Source organism: Aythya marila, assembly GCF_965140915.1.
Source record: "Aythya marila genome assembly, chromosome: 2".
Lineage (NCBI taxonomy): Eukaryota > Metazoa > Chordata > Aves > Anseriformes > Anatidae > Aythya > Aythya marila.
In genome coordinates this window covers 10,152,814-10,168,252 of record NC_139043.1, presented here as the reverse complement: position 1 = coordinate 10,168,252, position 15,439 = coordinate 10,152,814, and the positions used below count along the sequence as shown (strand labels likewise).

The following is a 15,439-nucleotide window of genomic DNA, read 5'->3' as shown; positions in this document are numbered from 1 at the left end:
CTTGTTTTGTAGTTCACAATGAACATGTGTTACACAGTTGTAGCAAGTTCTTATCTTTTTTAGCTTTCTTGACATATTCTAATTAAAAATAAGGGTAAGACAGAGGTACTTTACCCTACTTAGAATCACAGCTTTTGGGCTGTTGCCCTTCTTACAAAATCATTTTCTTTCAAGTATATATTTACCTCTGTTACTTCAGCCTTGCTGTCGGGGAGCAGGAGATGTAACGCTGCTCTGGTTGCTTTGATACCTTACCTTCTATGAAGTATAGCTGAATCTTGCAGAAATTGAGTGCTTCTAGGCAGACTCCCTGAGTGGGTTCTGTTTTGTTCTGAAACTGTCATCAGAAGACTCCGGACAAGAGTAAAAGAAAGGAAGAGAAGAGACTAAGAGAGTTTAAAAGCATCCAAAAGTTTTATTTAGTATCTTAACTTAAAAATTTTTAATCAGTCTTTATAAACTTTGGGTATTTTCCTACTGTGTTCCACATGCATGTTACCAGAATTAAAGTACAGAATTCACCATTAACAGGCAGAACACGCATACAGTTATGTACAAAGCTGAAAAATGAGCCAGAACAAAACTTAAAACAGGAAACTCTCTTCATATTCCTCTTGTTCAAACAACTGTCAGATAGAGGCTTGATACAACAGTGACAGAAATAACACTGTCAAGCTTAAATCATGTGGTGGAACAAAACCTGTAAGTTTGCCATTTATAGAAAGAGCTCCTTTGAGTGGATTTGGAAGCACTAACTTAGATTTTTATTTTTTTTTTCTCAGTATTTAGACAGTATCTACTGCAGGCTGTAATCTAGCCAGCTGATAATAACTCTGCCAGTGGATAAATAACAGTAAATTGGAAGATTTGGTGAGTTTGTTTCCTGAGGATTACAGTTGTAAAGAACATTTCACTTCAGTTCAGCTGGAAAGAGTTGTTCAGAAAATGAGCACTTGGTGGCATTTGTTACTTAAGCATTAGCTAGTGGGAATTTGGGTTGTTGTTTCTTTTCTCTCTCTCTCTCTCTTTTTTTTTTTTTTTTCCACTCCACTTAATGAAGGTTTTACCATTCACAAAATGCTGCATTATCAATCTCTGTGATTTGTTTCTGCTAAACCTGGACTTGGTATGAAAAATAACATATAGCTAGGCACATGCACAGCATGAGAAAGCTTGGCTTCTCTTACCTACTGAGGCAAGAAATCCAAAGGCTTCAGGTGTGTGAATTCTCCTGCTCATCTCTCCAGTTAGAGCAGACCTCTCTTCCATGGAAAACAAACAAGTAAACAAAATACACACAGACACACCCAAGGACAAAACCGAAATAAAAACAAAACAGAACAAAACAAACCAAACAAACAAAAAAACCACTACATTTTATACATTTCTACTGAAACTGAGAAACAGTTTTGCTGGGTTGTAAGGGATAGCACATAGTTGATATCTCTGAAGCCATCCAGCTGTAAAACCAGAGCTCACTTGCGCTGCTGCTGCTGCTGGTAGCCCTGCTGCTGGGCTCTGCGTGAGCAGAACATAGCAGGGGGTGTGTGCGAAGCCTTGAGGAGAACTTAAGTAAAGTAGTTGGAAAAGGAAAAAAAAAAAATACGGAAAAAAAAGTTGCCATGTCCACAGTGGCTGTTAGAACAAAGCAAAAAGAGAGGCAGTAAAAACGATCAGGATGGAAACAAATGCTGCTGTTGCCTACTTTTCAGCAACCATTAGCTCAGGCAGTAGGCAGTGATCTCATGTTATATATATATTTTTTTTAAAGTCCAAATGCCTGCAGTTGAATAATTGCATGTGATTTCAATTATACTGCTTTCATCTGATTACGAATAATTTTTTAGTTGTCATAGAAAGAGAAAAGATTTGAAATGTGGTCCAAGAGTATTTAAAAGTCTCAAACCCAGAAAGAGAATAAAAATAACTCAGCTGGACTGGCTTTTTATTTTTATTTTTTTCCTTTTTTTTCCTCGATGTACAGTTTGTACATATTCTTATGCTTTCTGATAGTCTGGCTTTTTAATTTTTTAATACCTCAGGCTGATAAAAGTACACTGCTCTGCTGCCATAACACTGCACAAGCTCTTTTCAAATGCAGCAGCCACATCCACCACCTAAGGACTGTAGGACTAAGAAAGCTGTCTGTTACACTTACACTAATGCTGCATTTCTTGTTGCAGGGGTCTCTGTTTTGTGGTTTAGGTTTTTAAGGATGGAAAAAACAAGTTACTGCTCTTGTTTCTTCAGTCTGACTTGGCTCCGAGGCTTTCAGATGTGGGTCCCACCTGCAGTTTGGGTCTTCCTCAGGCTGCTGTGCTGCTTAGGCCCCAGGACATAGTGTGGAGAGAAAATTGATTAACTCAGAGTCTTTGGGGAATTTCATTCATTTTCTGGAGTTTCCTCTTTGTTTTTTAATTACATGTATTTATTTGCAAGGCGTACTTTGTGTATAAATATTGTGTTTGCAGAAATTTCTGAGTCTCAGGTATTCTTCTAAGTTTTAAAGGACAGTTTGGAAAAAAACAATCTTTATTTTCATCAAAGAAGGTCTTTGAAGAATCATGAAGGGCAAAATGAGAGGATAAAGAGACTGGTTAGTGGCAGTGAGCTATGGCTGGTTGTTAGATCAGCAGTTCAATGGTGCTGAAAGGAGAAAAGGCACAAGTAAATACTCAAGGCAGTCAGCTTGCTGGAATCTTGAAGCTTATGAAGGTTAGGCAGGGTAAATCTTATATTTTGGTCCTTGGCACAAGGAGAAACTTTCCACTCTCCCCTTTCACATTCAGGGAAGAGTACTCATAGCTTTGCTGGGTTGAAAATCGATTGGGTCTTTGTAATTGATCTCCTGAAAGAACTAAGATGTGTAATAATTATTAAAAAGGATTAGTATTTGTTTTAGAAAATCAGAGTGCACAAATGCTGCAAGATATACTCTGAACTTATCTGCAAACAGTGATTATGCTGATTAACTAGTCAGAAATTATGCAGTCATTGCTTATTTTAATCTGGAGCAGTAATTCAGAAAAGCAGGACCCTTATTTGTCTAACATTGATTAAAATACAGTGCTGAATGAAGATTGTCAGGAATTGATTTGATGGCTGACTGTTGAAAAGCAAAAAACCTTTCTGCAGTGTATACATTTAAATTCTGCTTGTATAAATGGTAAAATTAATATTTCATATATGTTGGATTCTGCAAGAAAAATGTAATTCACCCTGTGCATAAACAGTTTAGTAAAAATATCAGTAATAATTGATAGAGTAACTCCCTGAAGCTACAGAATTGCCTGTCTATTGGCATATCTACACAACAACCATTAGAGTAATATTTGAATGTCTCAGAACATTGATGTATTTATTTACTTAATGCCCTTACAAAGTAGGGAAGAACTAATATCCCTATTTCACACACAGATTAGATAGCTTTTCTGAGGTCATGCAGGAGTATTTTGGTAGAGTGTAGACTTAAAGTTAAGCCTCAAATCCCAAATGAGTACTTCATCTGTTGGATCATTTTCCTCTCCATGGCTCTTTTCAGTTAAATAGAAACATTAAGGTCCTCTAACAAACAAACAGATAAAACCCTACAAGAACTGGAGAAGAATTCATTTAACCAAATACTAATGTTTGTGTAAGTGCAAGTCAGCCTAACTTCATTTTATGATCAGTGAAGAGAAAAAGGAATTTCCAAGTTATGCATAACTTGTAATATAAAAATATATATATATCATACATTATAATGGTCTTGCATATTATAATTATACAAATTTCTAAATATATAAAATAAAACATGGTAAATTCCACATCTGCACACATCTGTCAAGGATTTTTTTTTCTTTTTTTTTTTTTTTTTTCTGGGAGGACTGGTACCTGTACTTTCAAGGGTCTAACAGAATCATGGCTAAAAAGCCTAATAAAATTATGTGAAAGCTGTTTGTGCCATACATACAGACTTTAGTGATCTAATGTAACATGTGACTTAGTTTTTGAGGTTAATAATTTGGCAAGTGAAGATTCTAGTGCCAGAACCATGCTCTTTGAGTCACAAAGTTAACACCTGGCTTTACCTACAATCTATGGGTTTGTGTACAGTGGGGTGACAGAACTTCCATGACTCACATAGAAATCCTAATCCCTTATCACACAGCTGTCTTATAAAGATTAATAGTTTGTTCAATGATTTGAAGGTGCAAGTGCTATAGAAATGGTATTATAAATGGTGTGTGTCAGGTCTGGGGGCTTATTTATAAAGCCAATTCATTTCTTTCTAGTAACTAATGGGTGAAGCATTGATTGATGGTTTTAAAATCTCAAATACTGACTGGACAATAAGATTTCCTTCTTTTTCAGACCCCTCCCCACCCTTTCAAAAACAACTCTATTTTTCCATGTGTTTAAAGTTTTTGCATTTCTTCGGATAAAGGTAGTCTCTACACTCATATCTCATATGTTGAAGTTATAAATATGTTGAATTGGTGCTAATGTGCTCAACTTTTGGCAGATGAAGATCTTCATGTTTCTATGTAAATCATCTTTAGATAATGAGTTAGCTCAATATACCAGCATATGCCTAGAGAAAATGTGTTTAAACATCTTTCGCTGAAACCTTAAGTAACAGACTTATTGACATATGAGCAAACTGTTCTCATAGAAGGGAGGCTGATAAACCCTGGTATATCTATCGGCACCGATCACCACGCTGCACAATTTCTACCATCCACTAGGGGCTGTTTGTCGCTTTATTGGTTCTTGTTCTAATGTTAGGGAGCTCCTGAATCTGGTAGCTGGAGAGAGCTGAAGGCACTCTGAGGCTGGCAGTCAAACCAGCATGGCACACAGATTAGACAGCTCCTCACCCAGTGCTGTAGAAACTTCATTTTATCCAATAGGATGCAGATTTCTCAGAAACAGAGACAACAACCAGCAGTTACTTATGAAGACTAAAGCCAGCAAGTTCCTCAGCAGCACAAGAAATGACAACTAATGATAAGAATTATTTATGCAGGAGAGTCTGCTAGAGAAGGCTGAAGGGTAGGCGTGCAGCTAAGAACATCCCAAAGGAGACCAAGAATGACTGGGAACATTTGTGACTTAAAAGTGAATTTTTTAAATAGTTACTTATACATGAAAGAATGCAGTGTAGTTATCCTATGTTTTCTCTTTTATTTTGGAGGTTGTTTTGTTTAAAAATGGTAGAATAAACTGCTCACAATCAAATCTCTGTCAACTGAAATTGTAGTAGATAAGTGTAGATAAGTGTAGATTATTGAATGCTATACAGTCAGGCCCCAGACAGTTCTGTTACATTGCAGTTTCACAACCAGAATTAGGAAGCAAAGTCATCACTTGTTTTGACCAAAGGAGATTCTGAGAAGTCCTTTTGCTTGATCAGGCTTTTGGCATTGCAAACTACAGGATGTTAATTAACAATCTTTGCCATCTTTACTTCTCTGATGTAGTCCTTAAATAGTTTCAAAGCTGTTATAATTCTCAGGGAGAAAATATGAGATAGCTACAGAAAATTATTAGTGAAATAATAGATCATATGAGATGACCGTAATAGCCCCTGTTGCCTTAAGCTTGTGAATCTGTCAGAAGACCATGGGCCTGGTATTGTACCATTGCTGCAGGAGGCACTGTCTTGGCCTCTTTAGTGGAATCTGGATTATATATTCATCTTCCTAGTTTTTTTTTTTTTATTTCCCCCCCCCCCCCCCAGTGATTTCTTGCATGATATAATATCACTCTCTACTCTATGCAAAAAGGCCATTATCAGTTGGTAGAAAAGGCTTTTGTTCCACTATTTCTCAGAAAATTGAATTTTTTCATTGGGCTTGCCTGTTATTTTCAGACAAACCTAACAATGAACTTGGTGCAGTGTGTAACATCGTGTCTACAGCACACACAGGTTTGTAAAGCAAAGATTTCCCCTTCAGCTAGCTTGAAGCCTGCTAAGGTATCCTCCTGACAGTGCAGCACTGCCTGGGAACAGTGAAGAATTAAACCTTTGTTAGTGTGGGGCTGTGCAAGACTGGCTGCTTTAGCAGTGATGCTGTAAAGAGATGGCTACTGCTTACCCAGCTCCATCCCAAGGACTTTTGCACTGTGATCCACTCCACAACACTGATACAGCCCTCATATTTCATTGTTGGCTGAATTTCTCTCAAGGCAAAGGTAAATGGAGGTGTATGAATTCGCAGCTCACACTTTGGTCTAGCAATCGGCTGGTTCTGTTGTGCTGCAGGTGAGATTGGGGTTCACATGAGTACGTGCAAGTTCTCATGTAGCAGGTTGAAATGAGGCAAGTGTGTGTGGTTTGCAAAGTACTTAGACTGCTTCTGACAGAAAAAGCTAAACTCCTTTCCCTCCACACAGTGAGTTAAGTATGAGATCATTTTATTTTTAGTAGCCCTTGGAAACTTTTATTTTAACTCACTGTTGATGAGGGAAGGCCTGGTGCTAGTGTTTGTTGTGTTTTCTAATTTTAGGGAGTGTAATGTCACTATCTCACATAGACACAGTAAATAAAACAATGTGGGTGGAGTCATAGTCCAACCAAATTTATGTGGCAGCAAACATGAATTAATAACTGAAAAAAAAACAAACAAACAAACAAACAAAAACAACCAACCAACCAACCAACAACAACAGAAAACAAAGAGAAAAGGCTAAATGAAATTGAGGGAGGGACATATTTTCCTTCTGCATTCCTATATAATTTTTGTTAGCCTATTTCCCTATAACATTGAGCAGATGTATTCTCAAGAAATTAACCATTTTGTCATAAATTTAATTCCATTCCTTCTGCTCTTGGGCCAGACATTCAAATCTGTCTGCTCCTTGGTGGATAAATTGCATAGTATTTATCTATGCCTTGTGATGTATGTATCTCATCCTTCCCCCTTTTATTTTATTTCTTGAAAAACAAAAATATAGTTCATAGACTTGCAGAATGCATTTGCAAGGTGTAATTTAACGTGCCCTTCTGTGAACTTTCATACAGAAAATGTCAGTTACCTACATACCTAAACTACAGAAGACATTGCCCTAACAATTCTATCTTCAGAAAGGTTAGTGTGTTGTGGGTTTTTTTTTGATAATGTGTGAATTATTGAGATAACTTATTTGAAAGGTGGTGAACAAGAGGAAAATCTTTTGCAGATGGAGAAATATTTTTTTTAAATGAGTGTTTTAGCAATTCAGAGTATTTTTTAAAGATGTTATATCAATGACATGAGATAATTGAACAGTACCTTATCTGTTTAAAAAATTGTTCGTCATAATAATAGGGAATTATATACTAACCTTACTCTGTATAAACCAGTTTTATACTTAGTAGAGTATTTTTTAGTAGTTCTGCAATCTTGTAGTTCTACACTCTTGTAGTCTAGGGCTGCAGTTATCCGTTGCTGCGTTTTTATGTATCTTGCACATTTCTGTTGGCATATACATTTTTGGTGCTGTTTTCTTTGAGATGGTGAGGAGCAAGGAAGGCTTTAAGGAAGTTTTTTTTTTTTTTGTTTGTTTTTTTGTCATCCAAGTTAAGGATTGCCATACAGCTGTGAGAGAACCTTAATTAAGTCAGTCTAAGCTACATCAGATGGGCTGGTAACTGAGTGCACTGGGAAGACAGCTGAGCTGTCGATGCTAGGCTTTAATTAGAACTTCTAATATTTTATCCTTTGCTGCCCAAAGTGTGACCTGTCAAGCTGCCGAGACGCTGCCCCTTCTTGACAGAGGTGCAGCTCTGAACCCAGGACTGGCTCTTACTTATATGCAATTTGTATACAATCACTCGGTGTTGCATTTTCTTTCTAGATGTGCTTGTCTGCAAGAGCAGAAAATCATAGATCTGTTACTGTTAAAGGGTATTTAGACTTGTTAAATAGCTCATCAAAAGCCAGCCCAAATCACCTGACCCTAATCTTTCAGAAGTGGTTGAGAGTGTCGAGCAGTTATGCTCTCCCTAGGATTTGGTTTATTGTTAAATCCTTAAATGCAAAAGAGGAGGCTGTACATCAGAGAGCAATCCAAATCAGGGTATAGTTACACGAGATAGATCAAACTGATATAATGTCTTTCCCTGGCTGAAGACATCCTCTCCCCCTGTCATGTTTCTCTCTTTCCATATTCTCCCTGCCCTAGTCCCCAAAAGGTCCTCTGAAAGATGGCAAGGTAGGGAGCATGGAGGTAGGGAAGGGTGACAGGGTGCACGTGTCTGCAGAGCGCTTGGTGTCTGTGTCTGCTTTGTGTTGTCCTCTGCACTTCCTCCTGGGTGGTGTCATTAAGAGTTAATTACCCCATGCAAAGACCCATGGACACTGAGACAGAAATATGCTTGACTAGTAGTTTTTCACATCCAGGATTTGCCATTAAGTATGTAGATAGCATTCAACTTGTATTCTGACAACTGGCTCCCCCCTTGGTGTTGAGCAGAGCCATGCGTTGCCTGCAGCTGGGGCACTGAACCAGAGCCACAGTGCTGCTGTTTGATACAGGTCCCGGGGGACATCAAAATATTTCACACACGCGGCTGCTTGATCTCTAACGCTATATTCTTTGACACTGTCTTACTCTAGTCCAATTTCTTGGCATTAACAAAACATGCTATGCTATGTTACAGCAAAAGTCAAAAGCCTTGTGTTGGTGGATCACAGGCCAAAGAAGCCAAATGCCTTTTTTTTTTTTTTTTTTGGTAATAAAAGTTTCATGAGCCATAAATATACAAATTATGATATGGAATCATGGATTGAACCTCTTCAGTCACTTCTCAGGGGGAGGATAACCCTTGAGGGCATTATAAAATCAACTATCTGTTATCAGAAGAAATGCATTGTTCAGATGGAGAGAAAAATTGCTGTCCATAAATAAGGAACTAGATAAAATATAAAGTATTTTATTCATTTCTGGAATAGTTTCATGACCTTATATATTTTGCCTTTAAAAACTCTAATAGGAAATATATAAATCATGAATTTTCTATCTGAATTCTACTAATTTCTCTCCTCTGGTGTGCAGTTTTTGCATTTCTGTGGATGTATATCACAGGTTTCTGTCCCAAACCATTCTGCTGTCAGTGCAGAGACACGAGAGATCTGCTATAACTCATAGAACTGAGAGTTGAAATTATTACTATCTGAAGTTTCCCAGGCTGTCGTGTGGTTTGTATGACCATTTGACCAACCAAAACAAACAAACAAACAAACAACAAAAAAATAACACAGCAGAGATGGTAAAACTAGTTTCTTAAAAAGATAAAATCCTGCCTCCAGGCTGCAATCATTAAAAAAAAATGATTTTAGGATTAAATTATAGTATATGTAACACTAATAAAAGTTTTCTTAAGGTTTAAAGTGGTTATGGGGCATTTATAATTTGTCCTCAAAATTAAATTTCTTCAACAAAAAGTAGTACATGAAAACAACAGATATTGTCTTGCAATTTTGGATTTTCTTTTGGTACATCTTTGAAAATCTGAAACTGAGTATAGAAAACTTTAGTGGCAGCCCACTCTTACCACTTTTTTTTTTTTTTTTTTTTTTTTTTTTTTCCCCAGCATTTATTCAAATTAAAATGTGTCTTTAGGGTAATTGAACCATCTTACACATTTCTGTTTAATTTGCTGAGTTGTTTTACTTAAATATAATCAAGGAGTTCAAAATCTATTTAATGGCTGCTTTTACGTTTCTTTATACTTTCAAAGGACATCCTGATTACAAATTTAATTTAGTGAAAAAATGAACAATTTCATTTAAAATAGAACAAAGTATCTTTTATATACAACATTTTTTTTACATTTTCTCAGTGTTCTTTAAAAAATGTCATTTTCATTTTTTCTTGCTAGTTTTTGGTAAGTAATTAAGAAAAAAAAGTTATTCTCTGAAGTCTAGTGAAATACAAAGGAGAATTGCTTTTACTGAATTGTCTTTGTCCAACTGAATACAAAAAGTGGATACACAGTTAACATCAAGTTTGAATATTATCTTTCTCTCTCTAATCTCTGTCTCTTACTTTTTAATAATCTAACAAATTGTTTTGCAAAATTTTTACCAAAGTGATAGTGCCTCTTTGCAAACTTAACAGTTTAAGGGTTGCAATCTGTGTACACATTACAGATTCTAATTCTTGTTTTCCCGATCAGTAAAACACATAGGGTTGTGCCTGTGATTCCTGCATAACAATAACAGTTACAAAGCAATACTGACCCAGGCCTTTATTTCTACCTTCTACTCTCTCTAGAGCTACATCTATAATGATCCTATTAGGTACTACATGATGCAAAAACCCAAAGAAAGAGCACCTCCTTTGGCCCACACATCAACATCCCATCAACAGTACGCTGAAAATCCCCATGGGAGAACCTTCAACCAGCCTCAGCCAGACAAGTTCTCATCAGACCCAGAAGTGGGGCTTGACCAAAAAACTCTGATGGCTGCGCTGCATACGTACATCACTCAGAACTTGTCAGCACAAAGCAATGATAAAAGCTCTCACAGCAGGACTAAAGGGTCTCACATTTATGCTGGTAGATTCTACTCTTCTCCAGTCAGCCCTTTTGATGGAACTTTTGCCAAAGGAAAAGCAGAAGATTTCAAAATGAAGAAACCGTTCCAGACAAAGCCTGCGTCTGGAGTGCTGGGGCCAACCTCTGAGAAGCTGAATCATAAATCTGCTTCCCAGGATGAACCAAAGGACCCTCTGAGTGTAGTGGATGGTAAAGTTGATATTTATCTATTTTAATGTACCTGATGTTTCCCTCATGTTCACTGAGCATTTTTGAAATATATATATACAGTTATTCAGATACATCTCTTGCTATTGACATATTTATATCTTTCTACCATAATACTGAGAATACTAATGTTCTCCATCCTAACTACTCTTTTCCTGCAAACATCTACCCACATTCTTCAACCCACCTTCCATATGCATGCAGAAATATATGGCACTTGGTAAGCCGTAGCATTTATGTAACTCATTATATTTTCAAAGCATTTTACAAACAACACATAATTATGGGTATATCTTTGCTGTCACATCTGTTCTTATGCATGCATCCCACACTATATATAGGTAATATAGAAATGCCTAGTTTTGTTAAATTTTTCCATGTCTAACTAGAAATTCAAGGACCATGGGTAAAATTCAGTTAGACACAGAAATTAACACTGACATAAATTTTGGCACAGAACATAGAACAAAGGGGAGGAATCTCTCAGTTATGTGGCTATGTGGAAAAACAGTAATCCAAACAGCTAGGTTTATAGTAAGATGTGGCTGGACAATATATAATGACCAACCCATTTGCTGAATTTGCATCTTTTTTATTTTTTGCTAATGCTACTTAACTATGACAACATCCTGATTTCTTTTGTATGTGATAGTTTGACAGATATTTAAATGAACATGGAGCGTAACATCTCATAGGATGCTGTGAAGCATTTTAAGTGCTGCTTTGCAATGCAAGGTGGATTTTCATGTCATGGCTGCGGATCAAGAAGAGTTTAGAAAAAAAACCTCTCATTCACTTCATTTTTTCTCTAAACTAACCTAACTATTGATGTTATTCCAGTGGTCAAAAATGCCTGAAAAATGATAGAATTTTTTCTCAGCCATTGCCAAGCAATTACATATGTTACACTGTAGTTAACAGTACTCCAATGAATTTAGTGATATATGAGTTTTTGTTTTGTTTTGTTTTGTTTTTGAGTTGCCTCTGTAGTTAGTATCCTCCATAAAGTTTAAGGTTCTTTGATTTGTGGGTATGGTTCTCCTTTTCTTTTCTTTTCTTTTCTTTTCTTTTCTTTTCTTTTCTTTTCTTTTCTTTTCTTTTCTTTTCTTTTCTTTTCTTTTCTTTTCTTTTCTTTTCTTTTCTTTTCTTTTCTTTTCTTTTCTTTTCTTTTCTTTTCTTTTTCAGTTTGATTGTTTTTATTTTTATTTGTTTTAATTTTGAAATCAACAAAACCAGAACACACAAAAACATCAAAGTTGCAGCAGAGAAAAGATAATGCTTGCAATCTAACGGATGCTCAGAAGTGAAAGCATTCTTGGTATGGTGCCCAGAGATAATAGGTTTCAAAGAACGAACTATAATGTAAAATCAAATCCAGGTGGCACTGTAAGTCTCTTGCACAGGTTAGACAATTTTGTTGCTAGACTCAAAACAAACTAGGCACATGCTGGTTTCATTATCCTCCAGCTGTTCCACTTCACCTTTCCTGGTAGGAGCCAACTGGGAAAAAAATGCTTAACACTTAGAGGGAATAACATGTTTCACAATTCATTGGGTTGTGCTGCTTTGACTTCACATACATAACGTGCCCTGTAGGAACTTCTTCTGTTGCATTAGCTTTTAAATGTTGCATAGATATAAAATTCTGATCATTTGAGTAGGAAATAATATGGATTCCTTTGTATTTTTGAGCCACTTAATAGTCTCTTAAGGAAGCAGTGAGGACAGATAACATTGTCTTCATGGTCTGAAGTGCTGTCTGTTGGAATGATGATGGTTTGGATTCACATTTGCCAGGCTGACTTTAAGATCACTTTCTGCTTTTAGTCTTTCTCCAGTCTCTCTGGTGCTTCAGGATTTTTGTGTATTTGTCGTTTGTTTCTCTCTTACATTATCTAAACCACAGAACTGTTCAAAAACTGGAAAGTATGCAGGGCAGTCACATGACCTCAGTTCTCTGCTGCATCTAATACAGGATTAGACAAAGTAAATTAACTGGCAGAACAATCCAGAAGGTACTGAGCAGATTAACACTGAGAATCGTGGTGGAACAGTGGCAGGTAAATTAGCTAACAAGGCACCCTGAGGGAGGAATACAAGAGAAGAAAATGTGGAGCTACTTTTTATCAGATTTGGAAACTATTACTTCTAGGAGTAGCGTGATATGTGTGGGTGCTGCCTTTGTAGTCACAGTGCAATAGGGGAATCATTAATATGCTTTCTGCACCAGCAGTATTTAGAATTTGCCTCAGTTTTAAGTGATTTGTTCTAGTCTACTCATTTTCAGTGCATTAAATACTACAGAATATATCTCTCTCCATTGCTTTGTTAAGGTCACAAAATTAGTAATTCAGATGTTTTATGGAACACAAATATTTGTGTATGTTCTCTGTCTTGCAGATCTGTCTTGTCTGGGTGATTCTCAACTGCTGAGGACAGCTGATATGTGGTGTTATGATGGGTTAGAAAGGGACAGTCCACCATGTGGGACTACTCATCCTGAGGAGGAAGGGATGCATTATGATTTCAGTAAAGTTACTGTTGCCACACCACTTGTTGTTGAGCAAACTGGCTTTGGCAGTTGCATCAGTGGTGTATGGAGCATGATTTATGTGCTCTACAATAAAAAGCTGTTTTCCCTTGCTAAGCTGCTATTGTTATCTACTAGGGGGAATTCAACTGGTGAAACTGATATTAAAATTTATATCATCTATGATATATGTGCTTTTAAGGTCATCACAGTTCCATAGTAACTACGGAACACAGTGTGCCTCCTTCAATTCAGAAGCTGGAGCTAAAGCAGAAATGTATCTGTATTGCAGTATAAGTCCTGTGAAACATGGCTGAGCATTGCTGACTCTTTTTCAAAGTGGTTTGAGGGAGAGTATAAAGGCATATGAGTATACAGGCATATGTGTATTCAAGTACATGTGCTCTTTAACTGCTGTCCCATTGCAGTATCACACTGCTTTTTGATCTTTCTATAACAATATTTTCTGATTTTAGGAAATTCATAATAATTCTTTTAAATTACCCAAGAGTGTTTTTTTAATAGATGCATTTATATTTATTTGTGTATCAGCCTTGTCCAATCATTTGCTAATGATCTGCAAGAATAAACAAATTTTTAAACAAGATTTGTCTTAAAATATTGATATAATGGCCAGAACCTAGCTTGAATAAAACTTGACAGGCAAATGCAGGAGTGAGTTATTTTTCTGAGACTCAAAACTTACTTTCTGCTTGGAAACCCCACATTGCTGATTTTTCAAATCAGAATTACGAGCTTCTTTAGACTTGAGTCTCTTACAGAATACCTGTACTTTGAACTGGCTTGTTTATCTTGAATGAATGTACATAGTTTATACAACTTTTACTCAATGACATTGGCTTTCATTGTGTTCTGTTTGCTCAGATTTGATGGAAACGTCTCCCTATGCATTTTACTAAAAATTTTATAGTATTACTAAACACTGAAGTACTTCAATTGTTTAAACACATGTATGTGTTTTTGAAAGTTTTTCATAAATTTAATTTCTAGGTAAAATGTTTACTAATAGCTTGGAAGCCACAGAACCAGATCGACATTTTTCTCAATGTGTTATGGCTAGAAAACAGGGATTCTAATGCAACAGGAAAGAAATGTGGTTTTTGTTCTGAAGCTGAACAAATCAAAAATGCTTCAAAAAGGTGAGGGACCCTAAAGCTGTCAGAATCATTCAATAGTTAGGAAACACATCTGGCTTGTGGGAAACTCACGTATGGAGCTCTAATCAGATGTTTTGGGTATGTTTGTGTAAGAAGAAAATGACATGAATGAATGATGGGTTTTCTTAGAAGTCTCTCACTCTTGGCATAGACATTTTGCATGTCCATACCACATTTTCAAAGGAGTTCAGAAATACAGAGGTAGATCCTTCATCTGCACTAAATATGGTCATTAACAATTCTAAATATTATTGCAGATGTTTTCAAAAACCTTCAAAATTTAATTCATAGATTTTTAACTGCTATACATCATGGCTTATTCATATTAATGGATAAATGGATACAAGCTCTTTAAAAACACAGTCACTGAAATCATGGTGGTTTTCATTCTTTTGTAGATGCAGTGATGTCAGGTAATCAAAGAGTGTTCCAAGAATACTTTTTGCTACTGTGATGTGCCCTGCAATGTGTCTTTATACATTTAGTTGAAAAGTTTTAGTTTTGATTTTGAACTGACATGTATTCTGTCTTTTCTTTGCTGACTTTATTAGCTCTGCTTCAATAATTTAGGTTTTTCTGTCATGTTATTGGTCGATAGTTCTATAAAACATAAGAACACAAGTGATACCTAAGCAGAAACAAAACTTCTGTAGTAATCTGGCAGTGCTGGTATATCCTACAGCTTAATTTCCTGCATTTCTGCTATGCACCCTTTCCTAATGACCATCTTCTAAACAGCTGGTGTGCTTCTTGAAAAAGTTTCTTGAATTCAGTTTGATCAGGTCTGGTGAAAACTTTTTTTTGCAGTTTAGATCAATTTTATCTTGCAGATTGTCTTTCTAAATTAAAGCATTTAGTCATTATGTATGTACTGTATTTTGTTATATAGGGGATGGATACAGTACAATAAAAAGTAGAAAGGAAAATATTCAGCATTTGCTGTTAGCTTCCACCAAATTTTAGTCCTAAGCATCTTGGCCTGTAGAGTTTGACACA

General features: G+C 36.3%; 1 protein-coding gene across 1 annotated transcript in view; it reads left to right on the top strand.

Moving 5' to 3' along the window:
* PTPRN2 (protein tyrosine phosphatase receptor type N2) overlaps window positions 1-15,439 on the top strand; it is a 654,334-nt gene that overhangs the window by 235,756 nt on the left and 403,139 nt on the right. The window contains exon 6 of the mRNA XM_082755144.1: window positions 10,243-10,717. Coding sequence (XP_082611270.1) covers window positions 10,243-10,717 — 475 coding nt within the window. The remainder of the gene's footprint in view (window positions 1-10,242; window positions 10,718-15,439) is intronic.